This window comes from Natator depressus, chromosome 3 (assembly GCF_965152275.1).
Source record: "Natator depressus isolate rNatDep1 chromosome 3, rNatDep2.hap1, whole genome shotgun sequence".
Classification (NCBI taxonomy): Eukaryota; Metazoa; Chordata; order Testudines; family Cheloniidae; genus Natator; species Natator depressus.
In genome coordinates, this window is record NC_134236.1 from 206372663 (window position 1) to 206389198 (window position 16536).

At 55.7% G+C, this 16536-nt stretch overlaps 1 protein-coding gene across 3 annotated transcripts in view; it reads right to left on the bottom strand.

Moving 5' to 3' along the window:
* Positions 1-438: 438 nt before the first annotated feature.
* The window catches only part of TTBK1 (tau tubulin kinase 1), a 121039-nt gene continuing 104941 nt past the window's right edge, over positions 439-16536 (bottom strand). The window contains exons 13-14 of one of the 3 annotated variants that reach the window (XM_074949767.1): positions 3621-5212; positions 439-1197 (exon numbers count right to left, since the gene is read on the bottom strand). In XM_074949767.1, the coding sequence (XP_074805868.1) occupies positions 807-1197; positions 3621-5212 (1983 nt within the window). In that variant the 3' untranslated portion in view covers positions 439-806. The remainder of the gene's footprint in view (positions 1198-3620; positions 5213-16536) is intronic. The other 2 variants (XM_074949768.1, XM_074949769.1) reach the window with 2 other exon arrangements.

Here is a 16536-nt window from a genome sequence, read left to right on the forward strand (position 1 = left end):
GTATACAACAGTCTCTCCCGCCCCCCCACCCCACAGTGTTAACGCCACTGTGCAGCCCCCCCCACCGCCACCTGGCACCGTGACAGCAAAGCGCAAGGTGTTTCGGTGCCAGGGCACCCACACGAAAGGCATTCAGTGACACCCACCTCTTTAGTGTGGAGCTGCGGCTGGCAACCCTAGGAAAGGCTGGATGGGCCCCGCCCCCACCCCTCGGCTGCACTGCTGTACGCTGGGACCGATAGTCTCCCTGGGGCACAGTTCGCTAGCCACGATGGAGGTGGCTGAGCACTGCAAGGGGCTGCTCCCTGGCTCGCTGGGTTGTAACCACTGTCAGTGCGAGTACAGCAGCCGAGGCGCGGGGGTGGGGGGGGAGAGGGGGGGACAGCTCCCTACAACCCCAGAGCCCTCTCCTCCCAGTGGGCGCAGCACCCATGGTCATCACCTCTCCCCCGACTTCGACTGCTGCGCTCTGCAGTGCAGCGCACTGGACTGGAGCCTCTGGTGTTGCTCACGGAGCAGGAGAAGGAGCGCGGGCGGGGGCCCGGGGGGGCAGGCCCTAGGCAGGCTGCCTGAGGCTCTGCTTGGTGGTTTGCAATAGCAAGCGTGCGCTGCGGCCGAGCCCTCGGCGGGGCAGAGGCGCTCCGCCCTGGGGCAGCTGGCTCCGGACGGCGTGGGCGTGGGAGGGAGGGAAGCGCTGACGTGCTGCTAGCCGCTCGTGGGTCCGGCGTGGAGGGCTGGGCGGCGGCAGCTCGGTCTACACTAGACGCCGGAGTTAGCCAGCCTGACGGGTGAGCGGCAGAAGATCATTATCTGGCCGTAGCCTTGCCTTCCGCGGCCACTTGCCTTCCTTTGGTTGCTGGGCTCTGAGTCTGGGTTTTCCCTCTTTGTCCTTTTCTGGCCAGGCCTGGGGAGGCTGGGGGATCTCCCAGCAGCCCCCGTGCCAGGACGCGGGGTTGAGGGCGGGGAGACGGTTGAACTCGCTGCAGGGCAGACCCTGGCCTATGCTGCCGGGAGGGCGAAGGACTCTCCCGTCTGGGGGAAGCACTGAGGTTGCGTGGGGGCAGGCTGGGGCTCCAGGGGGGAGCAGAGCTCCACGGGGGAGGAGGAGGAGGAGCCGGACTCGGGGAGGAAGGGAGCCGGCTCTGGATCTGTTTCAGTGGGGAGTCACTGGGCGCAGTCCCAGCTGTCCTCTGAAGCCTGCAGGGAGAGAGAGGAGACAGGAGGGGAGATGAGGGGGGTAAACTCAAGGCTCTGGGCTCTTTGGTGCTAGGCAATCCCCTGGCAGCCTGGCGCTCTCACCCGCACGCGCAGCCTCTGCCTGGAGCTGGCTGCCGTGTCTCGGGCCCGATCCGCACGCTGGCGTTTCTCTCTTGAACTGCCTCAGACCTAACGCCGAGCCGCTCCCGGGGCCAGGCTGGCTGCGGGGCTCCCGGCTCGGCCTGGGGAGGGGCCAGGCTGGGATTAAGAGCCAGGGCTGGGCGCAGGAAAACCCTGTGCCAAAGCTGAGCCCTGCAGGAAACCCACGAGCATCTCATGGCCAGGCCCAGGGGCAGACGGGGAGATGGACCGTGGGGTAGGTGGGTGGGAAAATGGGCTAAGGGGCAGGTGGGGAAACTGGGCCACAGGGTGGGAGGGCAGGTGGGGAAGCCAGGCCATGGGGGGGTGGGAGAAATGGGCCGGTAGCGGGATGGGCAGGCAGCAAAGCCAATCCTTGCTCGTGTGATGACAAGAGCCCTCTGCATCCATGCCACTGCGCTTGGTGTCTGCTCTCCCCAGCCCTTCCCAGGTCGCGTCACCTAAGGCTGCCAGCTCTCTGGGCAGAGACCCGGCCTCCCTCAGGCGGCAGCCAGCACAACCGGGCCCAGCCCCACGGCGCTTTGGGCACCAGCCCAGTGCTGATCAGAGAAGAGGGCGCCGCCCCATCTGCCCTGTCTGGTCTCTACCCCTCAGCTGCGCCCAGCACAGGGTGCGGGGCTCCGGGCCCGGCTCCAGGCCCCCTGCACAGGGAGTGCCCTGTGAACGTAGCTCCAAGGGGAGTGCTGGGCCCTCGCGGATGCGGCCCTCTAGTAACTATAGGCATTGGGTTGGCAACTTTCTAATCCCACAAAACCGAACACCTCTGCCCCGCCCCCTGCCCGAGGCCCCGCCCCTCCTCAGAGGCTCCATCCCCCCTCCCTCTGTCACTCTCTCTCCCCCACCATCACTCACTTTCACTGGGCTGGGGCAGGGGGTTGCGGTGCGGGGAGGGGCAGGGTGAGGGCTCCGGTTGGGGGTGCAGGAGAGGGCTCCAGGCTGGGGGAGGGGTGGGCTCTGGGCTGGGGGAACAAGCTCTGGAGTGGGGCCAGGGATGAGGGGTGTGCAGGAGGGAGCTACAGGCTGAGGCCGAGGGGTTCGGAGCGAGTGGGGGGGTGCAGGCTCTGGCTGGGGGTGTGGACTCTGGGGTGGGGCTGGGAATGAGGGGTTTGGGGTGAAGGAAGGGGCTCCGGGCTGGGGCAGGGGGTTGGGGTGCGGGTGTGTGTGTGAGGGCTCCAGCTGGGGGTGTGGGCTCTGGGATGGGGCCGGGGATGAGGGGTTTGGGGTGAAGGAAAGGGCTCCGGGCTGGGGCAGGGGGCAGGGGGTTGGGGTGCGGGGTGGGGGTGTGAGGGCTCCAGCTGGGGGTGTGGGCTCTGGGGTGGGGCTGGGGATGTGGGGTTTGGGGTGCAGGAGGAGGCTGGGGAGGGGGTTGGGGTTTTGGGGGGGTGCAGGCTCTGGGAGGGAGATTGGGTGCAGAAGAGGACTCTGGGCTGGGACAGGGGGTTGGGGTATGGGAGGGGGTTTGGGGTGCAGGGTCCTGGTGGTGCTTACTGTGGCTCCCGGAAGCGGCCGCCAGGTCCCTGCAGCCCCTAGGTGCCTGAGCGGCCAGGGAGGCTCCACACGCTGCCCTTGCGCCCACAGGCGCTGCCCCCGCAGCTCCCAGCCAATGGGAGCTGCAGAGCCGGCCCTCGGGACGGGGGCAGCGCGTGGTGCCTCCCTGGCCGCCCGTGCTCCTAGGGGCTGCAGGGACCTGGAGGCCACTTCTGGGAGCCATGTAGCGCTAGGGCAGGTGGCCCGGGCCCCTGTGGCGCTGCCGACGGGATTTTTAATGGCCCAGTCAGTGGTGCCAATCAGAGCCGCCAGGGTCCCTTTTCGACCGGGCGTTCCAGTCGAAAACCGGACACCTGGCAACTCTATGTAGGCAGGCCAGGCCACCCTGCCCCACAGGGCTTCATGGCCAGGCCCAGGCTGCTGGGAACTGAGAGCTAAACACAGCTGGGTTTGCCCTAAACAGAAATGGAACATGTGAAGGGAGACAAGTGGAGACGGGAACCCCACGGTCAGGCCAAGGGAACGGGGGGCTGGTAGGGGGCACCCATGGCCAGGCCAAGGGAACAGGGGATTGATGGGGGGGACCCCACCGCCATGCCAAGAGAAAGGAGGTTTGGTGGAGGGAACCTCATGGCCAAGCCAAGAGAACATGGAGTTGGTTCCCTCCATGGCCAGGCTGAGAGAACAGGGGACGGGGGGAACCCCACGGCCAGGCCGAGGGAATGGGGGATGGGAGACCTGCACGGCGAGGAGCGAGGGCCGTGCCGGTGACTGACCTGGCGGTGAGAGCTGCATCAAGCGGCGAGCTGCCCGGTGCTGCTGGGCTCCCGAACTTCACTGCTGCTGGCGACGTCCTCGCAGGCACAATGGGCCGAGGGATTTTGCTCTTTGTGCTTAAAGTTTTCCCTTCTCTTCCTGGGTGGGACGCCTTCCCCTCCCCCGTCCTCCTTGGGACAGAGTCGTCTGAGTCATGGGTGTCCTCCTCTGAGCCGGTGGCCGAGAGGGTCTCTGAGGCACGTCTCCGCTCGTCGCTGGAGGAGGCTGAGGAGGAGGCCCCAGAGGCCAGTCTGAGGAGGCGGCTTTGCCTTCTCTCCATCACTAGGCGAACCAAGTCAGGCTGCTTGGCCCTCTTGTGAAGCCTCTCTTTGGCCGAGAGCGAGGCCGACTGGTCTGAGCCGGTGTCCTCCTCGGAGAACAAGATGGGAATCCGGCTTCTGTATCTGGCACTCAGAGGTTTCCTAGGGCCCTGCTTCGTCGTTCCCAGGACAGCCTCGGCTTGCGTAAGGCGTTCGGTCGCCAGAATGGTTTTTTCTAAGCTAGGCTCTCCTGAAACCAGCCGGTCAGTTTCTTCCAAATCCATTGCGAGTGCGGCTTTGCCTTTAAGCTCCAGCCTCTCCTCCGGGGACTGGGCCACACCGTTGGGAAGTGTCGGCGGCTCCCCTGCCGTCTCAGAGGAGGTTTCGATGTGATTGACCGAGAGCATGCAGCTTTCCATCTCTCCCCCTTCTAAACCAGAATTCGCACTCCCATTTTCTACCAACCCCAGGTTCTCCTCCAGCTCCTCCTCAAGAATGATCTCCTCCAGTTGGCCTGGAGGGCAGTACTCCTCATGCCTCACCAGCTGGCCGCCGGAAGACATGACGTTCAGATGGGTCTTCTCAGCAATATGAACAAATGTGCGCTCGACTTTGGTAAAGGGGGAGGACGTCGTGGAAACTGCTGCTGGAGGCTTTGGTTCTGACTTAAGGACAGAGGACAGGGTCCCGGGCTCCGACACATCCAGCTGGCTGCCCAGGGGCTGCGGCCTCTCGCTCTGAGGCGTTAAAGCAGCAAGTGTCCCCAGATCGACATCTGGCGCCAAGTCGGTGGTGAGTGGAGACTTCTTCATGTCACCCGGTGAAAACAACACCAGTGTTTTGGAGCCTTCCTCCAGTTCTAAATCGCCATCGGCCATGGAAGCTCGGCCCTTGGACTCTTTCTGATCATCGGCCAGCAGAGTGGATGGCGCCCCTTCCTGACTGCGCTCTGTGCTTTTCTGGCTCACATCGCTGCTGGAGCTACTGTGCATGTCAATCTCTTCTCCCAAATAACCAGCTTCCTCGTCTTCTTCCTCCTCCTCTTCTTCCTCTTCTTCCTCCTCCTCCTCCTCCTCTTCCTCCTCACACTCCCCATTCAGTTCCAGATGGGGCTCCGGTGGTTTGCAAGGAGCGGTCAAGACAATGTTTGAGAAGTCGACCTTCTTTATCCGCTGGAGGATCCTAGGCTTTTCCCTAGAGTCTGACACATCCCTTTTAAAGTCTTGATAAGGCAAATTTAAAGGCACCGCCTTGGGCAGACCATTCATTTCAAAAGGGTTCAGTGTAAACACCTGGAACAAGATAGACGTGAAAAAGAAAATACTTAGTATCCAGGAGAGCATGGGCATCAATCTCACAACACCAATCACGGCGGGAAGGGTCACGTGGCACATATCTCTCTTCATGCCCATGAACCAGCCTTCCCTAGAAAAGGGCACAGGTGGGAGGCAAAGCAACCCTCCAAAACCATTTCCTTGTCATCGGGCAGTCTCCTGTACGCCTGCTCATCAGTGTCACCTAGGGCATCAAACTTGTTCTCCAGTCTGAATGACAGCCCGGTATAAATTTAGGACTGCACCCATCCTTCATTCCTTAGAGGACTCCCCCTCGCCACCCCAACCCTGGTTCCAACGTGAGGTTTGCACAAAGAGCAAAGAGAGAATATGGCCTCTCTGGAGTAAACTTAGCTATTATTTGTGTTCAGCACCTTATTGTCACACTCAGCACTGCTCAGTTAGGGCCCTGCTGTCATGGCCTTTTGCTTTTCCATCCCCATCCTCCTCTCCCCCTTCCCTGGCTGTCTTATCTGCGACCCCTTCCCATCAGTGACTCCCAGTTCCGGCCACCATGGGCTCCCCCTCCTCCCTTCCCCAGTCCCTTGTTAAAATGACCAGCAATTAGTGAAGGCTGACCTGTGGAGTGTCTTTGTTAGGTTTTACCGTTAACACTCCCTGAGGGCTTTGCTTTGATTTAAGCTTTGATTTGTTTTGACACACCCCGGTTTAAATCATTGGAAAGAGCCTGCAATACCCAGTTGCATTCATCAAGCTAGAGTCAAGGATCTCTCCTGGTTGTTTCACGGGGACAAGTGTCCAGATAGCTGTTGACGTGAACAATACAATCTCAAATTCCTTCCCAACCGGCAAACAGGCAGCGGCTCTGCACAGAATAACTAAACGTGCCTTGAATGGAAACACCCTTCGCCCTTTTGTGCACCTGAGACATCTGAAGCAGACTCCACGTTGGTTCCAGACTGCAGGGAAGCCACTCCCAGCACAGCCATGGGGAGCTCCTTCTCCAGTGCGTCCGGAGTGTTTGCCTCTCAACTATCAATTTTTGTTACCCAGGAAAAGCTTTGGTATCTTTTTTTTTTTTTTTTTTGACTTGGCCTCCTCATTTTTTCCCCATCTACCTCCCCTGCGGCTGGCCTGGCCTACCCGCTTTTCTGTGCCCTCTGGACTCTCTGCTTCACTTCTCCTGCGTTATTTCTCAGGCCCCAGGCTCTGCAGGCCGGTCCAATTGTAGCGTGACTCTAGCGGACACCTTTGCATGCGGACCCGTCTCCCTCTCCCTGTCCCATCACCGCTTAGCCAGCTCAGCCTCGGCTGCTGAACTGAACGCACTGCACAGGGCGATGCACCCAGACAGCTCTCCTGCCCGAGGACCGCCTCGCAGATGTGTGTCCAGGCCGGCTCTGCGGCCCAGGGCTGTGTTCCATTCGCTTGCTGAAGCGGGCTCTCCCAAGCACAGGGCCTGCAGTGCAAACAGCATTCACCAGGGGTCTTTCCAGTGACTTTGCAGGGCTGTGCATCAGGCCCTCAGGGCAGGAGCCCTGGCAGCCTGCCCAGGGCGTTGGGTTCCCCACAGAGAAGAGACACTGTTCCCAGAAACATTTCTGTGGACGTCCACCTGCTCCAGCCCCGTTCCATTTCCTCTGATCTGGGGGTGGGTGGTTGTAGTGGCGGACGATCATCCACTTCCCTTTTGTTGGCTGGACGATCCCCCAGTTCCCTCTTTAAACCTCTGCCCTCAAAGGCCTGCATCGTGGCCACCAGCCTTCTGTCGAAGAGAGCTGGGTGCACCTCTCTGGAGCTGCTCCTGTATGGGCCGGAGGGATTATTGCAATGCCCCAGCACTCTACCTCCCATGGGGCCTGCGCACACTGCCCTGCTGCAGTGGGGCCAGGGATGGGGCTGGATATTAATGCTCTAGCTCACTCTTTTGCTGGGCAGCATTAGCCTCTCTCCTCAGCCGCAGGTCCCAATTCTAGAGACCTCTGGTATTTCTCTCATTCTCTGCTAGTACCTAATATCTCATCACCTTTGTACTTAAAAACAACTCCGCCTCATCACCTTTGTACTTAAAAACAAATCTAGCCGCGCATGCTCCAGCCTGGATCAGCACACGTTCCCACTGATCCATGCTCCCCATCAGCTCCTTCCTGCTGTTCATTACAGCCCTCTCTGGGATTAGCCAAGCAGCCCTCGGGGCTGCGTGGACAGCCCCTAGCCCAGTGGGGTACCGACCCAGATTTGGATCTCAAGGTGCGACGGTAGCACGAAAAATAACAATTCCTTCCCTCTCTTCTAAGTTTCGGCCTTGCTGTTGCCGAAACATGCCTCAGCCCTTTCGTTTAACCTCTGCTTCCTTGCGGGTCTGGCTGCACGCGTGGCCGACAGTCACACCACACAGTATGGGTGGTGTCCTCTCCAGACTGGGACCTTCCTCTTACCCTGCACATTCGGCTCATGCCCCTTCCCTGACTTCCCACCCTGACTGCAGTCGAGAGATGGCTTCCCCTGCAAGAACTGACTGCTAGGGTGGGTTATGAAACCTTCTACGTCCAGCTCACGGTTATGTTGTGTTCCTCACCATTCTGGGCGGCCTGTGTGCTTTCCTGGCTTCCCCTTTCAAATGCCTGCTGCAGAGAACCCCAAGAAGTACAAATATCTGACAGCGAGAGAACTGGGCCAAAAGAAACGGTGCTCAGCATCAGCTGCCAGCAAACCTGGCCCAAAGAGAATTGGTTGCAGTGACAGTGTGGTGAGACATCCTTTTAGCACACCCATCTCCTTACCTGTGTTACTCACACTCCCTGGACTTGTTAAAAGAAAGACATCCCAAAGGAATCGTGGTCTGAGGGTGTCTCTTCACTGCAGGGTTAACTTGGGTGTTTGGCCCCCAGCTCTGAGCAGCCAGGTTAGCCTAGTCCAGGGCAGAGCACCCACACGGCAAAGCCCCACCCGAGTTACCGTGTCTGCACTGGTGCTGTGCTCCCCTGGGTGTGGTGCTAGGACTTTTGGAGCAATCCCATGGCTCTTAGCGCTGCAGACAGCTGAGCTCCTCCACAATTCTCTCCCACTGAATTGTTGGAAAACTCCTCTGTCTGCCTGGGCACACGGGGGATGGTGGGAAGGCACCGGAAGATTACAGGCATTAGAGTGAGTTAGCCTGCATCCTCACTGCAAAGCAGGGGGGTTCCAGACTGCATGAAAGCAGCACTCAAGTTCTAACCCACCCACCCCCCCCCAGCCAGCCTGGGCTCATAGGAACTAGGGAACTAGGGGTGCAGGGGGGTGCTGCAGCACTGCCAGGTTTTATGTGGGGATCCACTGCCCCCCACCCCCGGGGTCCTGGCTGCCGGCCCACCGCCTGGGGTCCCGGCTGCCAGCCCCGCACCCGGTCCCAGCTGAGGCCCCAGCCTTGGCCCCCTTACCCCTGTCTGGGTCTCCACTGCCTCGCGGAGACACGGCCCTGCTCCCAGCCCCAGCTCTGGCCGGGGGTGGACAGGGGAAGGGAGCTGGCTTTCAGCATCCCCACTATTCAGAGTGTTCCAGCTCCACGGCCTAGGCTGAACGCACCATGTAACTCAGCTGAAAGGGGCGTTAGTAACCGCGTGAGTTAGCTTGGCTGTGACGGCAAGCCCTAACACGGCATAGGACCAAGACCTGGCTTCCAAACCTGCAGCAGCCTCTGGCACCCTGGGTGGTTCATTTCTCCTCACTCTGCCCATCTAGAAAGCAGGGCTAATGATACTGACCCGCCTTTGCAAAGCCCTTTGAGTTCTAGGAAGGGAGACTGCTCCGTGCAGGAGGTGCTGATGGCAGCTCCGTCGTTCAGGGTATGTCTACACTACCATGACTATACCAGCGTAGCTATGCTGGCATAGCCCTGTAAGACAGACACAGTCTGCAGCCCCTCCCCAAGTGACCGTAGCTACGTTGAGGGAAGCATTCTTCCATCCACACAGCTGTGTCTACACTGGCAGGGTTTGTTGCCAGAGACGGGTTTTCACACTCCTCATCAATGTAGCTATGTCAAGCTCACCCTTTAGTGCAGACCAGGCCAGAGATTGCACCAAAGATTCCTTTCAACGGGACCACTGCAATTTTTTAACTCTGTTTCCAGGGGACCATTGCAATCTTTGAGTTCTATTGTTTTGAGAAAAAGTACTTGGAATGAGAAATCTGAGCTTGTTTGAATTTTCAAAGACACCTTTGATTCCAACAGTAGCTGTTGAGTTACAGTGCTTCCAAAAATCCCTTCTTCCAGATTTTCAGGCTGGGGAGTCTCACCTTTCATCAGAACCCCCTTTGGGCAAAAGGCAGACTCCTCAGAGCCCACGCATGGCACAGCATCCCCGCTGCTCTGTGAAACATACTGCAGCCCGGGGGCACCTGAACCGGGGAGCCCAGGTCTCCTCGGCAAAGAAGGGTGATGGAACTGAAAGGGTCTGGATTTTCTACAGTATGCTGAGGGGAAGAGAGGGCTCAGGATTGGGACTGGGAGGGGAGGCTTTGCACCTTCTCGCTGCTGGGGCCGAAGGAGGATGGATCAGCCCCAGACATAGATTAGAGCAGCCTGAAGGCTGCCTGGCTTGCACACCCTGCTGCCAGAGTCCCTCTGGGCAGTACAGCAATAAAGAATTACCAGGGTGCAGGGCTGTCTTTGTTATGCCTCCTCCAGCCTCTGCTCAGCTCCAGAAAGTGCCCTGTGCTGGGAGATTCTGTGCGGGGAGGATTCCCCGGCGTGGGGGAGATGCTCCATGCCAGAAGCCTGGCTGAGTCTCCCTGGGGCCGCAGGCCGTACCCTCCTTTCAATCTCTTTGATTTAAACTGTTGGAAACCACAGGGAATTCAATCTTTAGGAAATACTTTGTGAGGGACAGATCAGGCTGCTAAGAGACTCAAAGCCAGACAAACCTAGGAAATACAGTGTAAAGCCACAGATCTGCATAAACCCCTCCCCCGCACTGCCCAGACACACACTGCACACAACCAAGTCACCACGAGTGACACAGCCCCTGCTGCAGGCACTCTCACAATGGTCCAAAAACTTCCGGCCTTCGAGCAATCCCGGGGAGGCAAAATCAGAGGGATCGACTCCCACACTGCACTGCAAGCCCAGAGACCACACGTTCCAGACCCAGATCTGTCCCCCACGGCTTACCACTGCCTTATCACCTTGGGGACAGTTTAGCATTCACCCCTTTCACAGGTAACAGAGCTGACAAGAGGTCACTTTATACAGAGCTGGGACAGAACTGGGTTCTCTAATAGACCAGCCAAGTCTCGTACACATTGACACACAGTCCTTCAGAGAAACATGCCAAGTTAGGACCTTTTTAACCCATGAAAACACAATGGAGCTTTGTATCAACCTTCCCCCCCCCCCCAGGTTATGAACCCACAGCCTGCAGCTTTATGGGACAGACTGCATTCACTTCAGCTATAGGATAGGAGCCGCTAGCCAGAGGAAAAGAACGCTCTTATCCTCTATGTAGACCAGCCCATAGAGGGGAGATACAACACAGTGTCCAACAGACCTGCCAAGCATCACACTTCCAGCAAGGAACACATGCTTTGTGCAGGTTAGTCACAGATTCCTGCCCCGCTGGTAAAATATTCATTATGTGTGAGAGATATCTTCCCTACCATGCATGAGGGGAAGGTACCCTGAGCGGTAAACCAGGAGCCATGGGATGCACTGTCAGAGTAGAGACCTTGGATCTACGCCCAGCTCTGCCTGCGGTGACTTGGTACAAATTCTCACATGTCATATTGGTGAGCGACCTTTCCCTTGCCAAGGCAGCAGTGACACCTTGGCTCACAATACAGGTTATGAAGTAGAGGAGGTATTTGCAGCCATCAGGGGAAGAGTGGTATTAGAAATCAGCCTCTGGTCTGGTAGGTAAGCACACCTTCCCCACAGTACTGGGAGCAGAATCTTTCTTGTCTTGTCTTCTCCAAACACTTCACATCATGGCAAGACTGCCTGAGGTTATCAGCTGAAAGTCAACAACCCTGATCCCTTCGGGCCTGCTGAGAATTGATCGCAAATCTGAATGAAACATTGGCTGTCTCTGACATCCCAGCGAGCTCCTGGAGCGGGGAGATGCTCACAGCCCTAGCTCACTAGTTAAACGAACCTAAAGCTGGCCTAGGCCTTGCTGGAGCCCCAGGCACAGCTGACGGGTGAACCAAAGCAGGCCTGGCCTTGGCAGAACAGTCACACACTAGGTATTATCTAAGCACATTCCTGACCTGCGAGGATGGACCAAGAACACCCAGAGTAACTACATAAACAAACTCCCAAGAGATGGTACAGGGATGCACTGACCCCCGTAAGAGAAGCAGGGGATGGCAGGATAATGGATGAGAATGTTTGGTTTGAACTTGCAGATACAAGCTACAGGCTGACAACGAAAAGCGTAGGGAATGTACTACGTTAACTTGTTTGTCTCGATGCATAAAAGGAGAGCGGAAGGAGGGGTATCTTTGTACTGATCTAGGGGACAGAACTGGTACCTTCTCACAGGCATACATGTTAGTGGATCTGTAGCTCCTCTGGGGCACCAGCACGGTGCTTCGGCAACAATGAACCTGGCCGAGCACCTTGGCCACTGAACTGAGCCTGTGGGCTTCCCTGATGAGTAACTCGAGGTCTGCTGAATCAGCTGGCTGCGTTCTCTGCTCATTCAGCTGACGCCGGAGCTCCGAGAACAGCTGCGCTGACACCGCTGCGGCACCAGCAACACAAACAGCTGTCAGCGCTGCATCCCTGGGAACCAAAGAGGTCTGAACATTTGGGTCTACTGGGAAAACAGAGTGCATTCAGCTGGGTGGCAGTCCAGCCCAGCTTGCCTGCGGTTCACAGAGAAGCTCTGGAAAAGGGGTAAGCCCTGTCTGTCTAACAACTGAGCTCTTCCACTTGTTGCTAAGGGTCAGCGTGACACATCACAGAAGGATCTTCCAACAGATTTAAAGGAGAAGGGGTGAAAGAAAACACCATCACCAGGGTTGTGCCTTTGAGTCTTTAATAAGGTTTTGGTAGTATACAAGCTTTTTCCGATTGTCTGGATTAACATACATGGATTTAAAAAAGGCACAGAATCCATTGCACAGCTTCTGTTTTGTTTTTTAGATGAAGTTGCTCATTTGTTGTGGTTTCAAGTGTAGGATCTTACAGTACTCAGCAGCATTTACAGCGTGTTCTACATACAGGTATTCAGTGCATGCTTTTATACAAGAGTTAGAATTCAAATTCTCTCTCAGGATCTCTATATACACAATAATACAGTGCTTTTCTTCTGAAAAAAAGCTTTAAATTATTTCTTGCATGCTTGGTCTGCCCAGAATAGTGCAAGCATATAATACAGTGTTATTGCAGTACAAAAAGGCCGAGGGGTTTACCTTAGGCTCTAAAGGGATTAGACACAGGAAGAATAAAAAGGCTCAGGGAAAAACAAGCTTTGGACCCCTTCAGACAACTTGGTCCTTCCAAACCAATCCCTCATTACCTTTTAAGCTACAGCAGACAGTTCCCCCACTGAAATGGGCTTCCAGAACTTCTCTGAATGCAACAACAGATGAGACCTGCTGTCAGACCCACGTGAGTCTGTCTAATGTGCTTCCGAGATGACACTAGCCTGGAGGGTTGCATAAAGGGGACTTTCTCAAGAACCAGCTCCTTGTGCAAACACAAGACCCCCAAGATGAACTTTCCACAGCAAACCAGGAAGCTCATCCACACTCTGCACACCTGTGTCCAGGCTAATTGCATGCCGTAAGTACATCAGCATCATCGAACTCTGTCTGCTTGAAACAGAAGCAACAGCTACAGACACACACCCCTGCACCTTAGCCGTCTTGCAGCGAATGTATGATTTGGACTCAAGCTGGCTTTGCAGTGACAGAAGCACAGCAGTGAGCCACTGGCTGTGGGAGATAATGCAAAGGAAGGATATGCTGGTCCCTGCATCTTTTCATGGGAGCTGGAAGGTCCAAAAACAGAAAGCAAGTTCCCAACGCGACTCAGAGCACTGCATTGGGAACGGGAAGAGGCCTTAATCCTGAGAAATGCAGATAGCAAATAGACAGCAAGAGTTTTAGTCCAGTCTTCCCTGTAACAGCTTCCAACTGGATCCTGTTGGGGCCTCAGCATATCCTGGAAGTGACATTATGCTCTGCCAGCAGCGACTGAGCTCACTGGGGACTGGGAGACTTGGCAGAATTTACTACAGTGAGGGGGAAAGCCAAAATCTGAGTGCCTGATTCCTTCCAAGCCAGCTGCCCCAGGGGATAACACGGAGCAGGTGCCCTCACTGAATACAATCCCGTAGAACTATGACGCTAGTCTGCAGAAGCCTGCTATTCCAAGATTTGGCAGCACCAGTCTCATGGAGATGATCTCCTTTCCCAGTGTTTTACCACCGGAAGCTACGCTGTCCTTCTGTTGATCTTTAGAGGTGCATATGCCACACCCATCGCTATGCTAGCTGCGTGCCCTGCTTCTCACTGTGTGCTCTTTGCTTCACACCCCTTCCTCAACATCTTGGCAAGACGTGCTAGACCTGTGAAGCTAATCCCCCTGCCACAGAACTCCCTACTTCTCCCGCGATTACCCATCCCTGGGAGAGTCTGCCTCCGGCTCTCTGCTTGAGAACACGCACCAATGCGGAAGGACTGTTTTCACTATCCACTGAGCAAAGTGGAAGGAAAACAATGCAAAACGTGTTCTAGTCCCCAACTGCAAAAGCAACTTGATAGCAGCAAGAAAGAGGAAGAAGGAAAAAGCCTGCAAGGCCAATCCCTTCCCCAAGCAGTAACAGCCCATGTAAATTAGCAGGGCTGGACAGGAGCCTGCCGTGGTTTTCTCGGGAAGGACCAAGCTGAAGGGGCAGGCATCCCATGAGCAGCCCCTTTATTCACCTGGGAGCATGGAACAGATTTTGCAATTAGCGTGTTTCATGTCGGCCTATCACCCGCCTGCGCTTGTGATGAAGCTGATGATGAGGAAGCTCTAGGAGTGCTTGTAAGGAAGATATAAGCCAGGTTCGCTGAGTGACAGGAGCCAACATGAAATGCCTTGCATACTAAAAAAATAAAGCCTCCCAACACACAGCGAGTTTCTCTCTGAATGTTCAGATACATGCAGGTGACTGTAGCGTGGAGGTTAGTTTCACCCCCACCTTATGTGGTTTAGCAGCTTGTTAAAAAATGTACATTCATTGCAAGATCATTTCCCACAATGGTTTTTGTGGTACAAAGAAGGAATTTCAATACATCAAGTGAGAGTTAGAAACATTTCCTATAAATGAATCTTTGTGCTGTCGTGTGGAACTGCCAATGCAGATCTCTACGTTACAGTGACCCAGACAAAGAGCACATGGTACGAGAATGCAGCAAGGGAAGGAACTAGCACACCGATCAGCCTTTACTCTTTGTATATAATAATTGAACAGTACACAAAAAACGTTCTCATGGACTCAACCCCAACTGGTCCCAAGTGACAACACCCCCTCCCCTTCACAGCATTCTGTCACTGGAGACATAAACGTGCTATGAGACACTGTACTAAACAAGGGATTGACTAGGCTCCAGGCCCTTTGCTCTAATCTGCATACACACATACGGCCAGATAATCCACTCAAAACCAGACATGACAAGGGTATGGCCCTTTGTTTCACTGAGGTTCTCCCCTTGCAATAGCCCTTGGGGTACTTGCATTGATGTACACAGGCCACTGGCACTGCCAGAGCAGAAAGCCCGTGTTACGCCGCTGTGATAGACCTGGCCCATCGCACTCCACGCAGGCTCAGAGACACGGGCAGTACTGCCACACAATCAGCAACGGAAGCTCCAGCAAAAAAACCCACCATCACCACGGGGGCAAGGGGGGGGGGGGAGCATATTTGGCTTATATTGGCCAGCCTCTCCAGTGACCCGGACGTACCCGCCTATCCGTGCTTGGAGGGAGGGCAGATGGAGGGCAGCCAAGCTAGGAAGAAAGGCACCCCACGTTTTCAAGTTGAGAAGTATTTGGGGTTGTTTGTTTACTAGAAGCAGAAAGAGGCGTTTAGGGATTTTCAGGGCTTCAGACCTTGTCCGGCAGAAAACACAATCCCGCTTTTATCAGCAAGCCTCTCAAGGCACGTCTACACCACAAAAACCCACTCCCGCTGCAGCGAGTCTCAGAACCCATCAGGGCAACTGACAGGGGCTCCTGGGGCTCCTGCTACAGGGCTAAACATAGCAGAGTAGACATTCCTGCCTGGGCCCCGAGCCTGGGCTCCAGCCCGAGCGGGAACAACTACACGGCCATTTTCAGCCCCACTGCACGAACCCGGGTCAGCTGACTCAGGCGCCGAGGCTTGCAGCTGCAGGGTATTTCTTGCCGCCGAGACATACCCTGGCAGGCAGCTCTGTCCCTTAGCCCTGAGCAACGCTAGAGTTTGGCCAGCAATTATCTCCACATCATTGATCACCAAAGAGATTTCCACCTTGAACGCACTAGGATAAGAGGGCTTCCAACTATGCAGTGCAAGCTACTTAGAAAGTGCCTCAGCTCAAGGTAAAGATCTGATTGGGGCAGGTCAAGGCTCTCCGCTACACCTCCTATTATCTAGCAGAGAAAGCGTTATGGGTTAACGATACAGTCCTAACACAGTACAGCTCATGTGGCCGGGGAGTGGAGAGATTCCCTCTATCCCACTGAAGAGATGCCAGTTTCACTGGGCCGAATGACTTTATGTGATGGATCTCCTCCCCAGGCCATGTTCGTGAGCAATAGAAACCCTACCCTAGCCTTGCTAGAGTTCTCTTGTGCCACCAGTGAGCACTTAAATGCAGAACACACAGGTCAAAGTGAACTAAATGCTAATAACATGTGGAGGAAGCATGTCAGAAAATGACGATGCAGGAGGGAAAAGACCGGGCATTGATTTCAGTGCTAGTTTCAGAGATGCTGGCGGGTAGCCTGTTTATTATTCAGCTGTTCAACGTCAAAGAATCTAAAATATAAATGATTTCTTCTTTCACTCATTCCTTTCCCCAAGATCATGGCTCTGGATTCAGGGTAGTACATTTCTGTATGAGACACACACCGGCGATCCTGACCACTTGCGACCAGTGAAACCCAGGGATGCTTTTTGGGATAGTCCAGATATTAGCCCCCGAGTCCCAGCCTAGTTTCTTCCAACATGGGTAATTACACTCTGCCTCCTGAAATTCTCCCTGCAGTGTCAAATTCTTTCTTCGGTCAGGATCTCCTGGGATGCGGGCATTTAAATGGGAGGAGAAGTGATTCCTATCACATATCTATACACTTTGTAAAG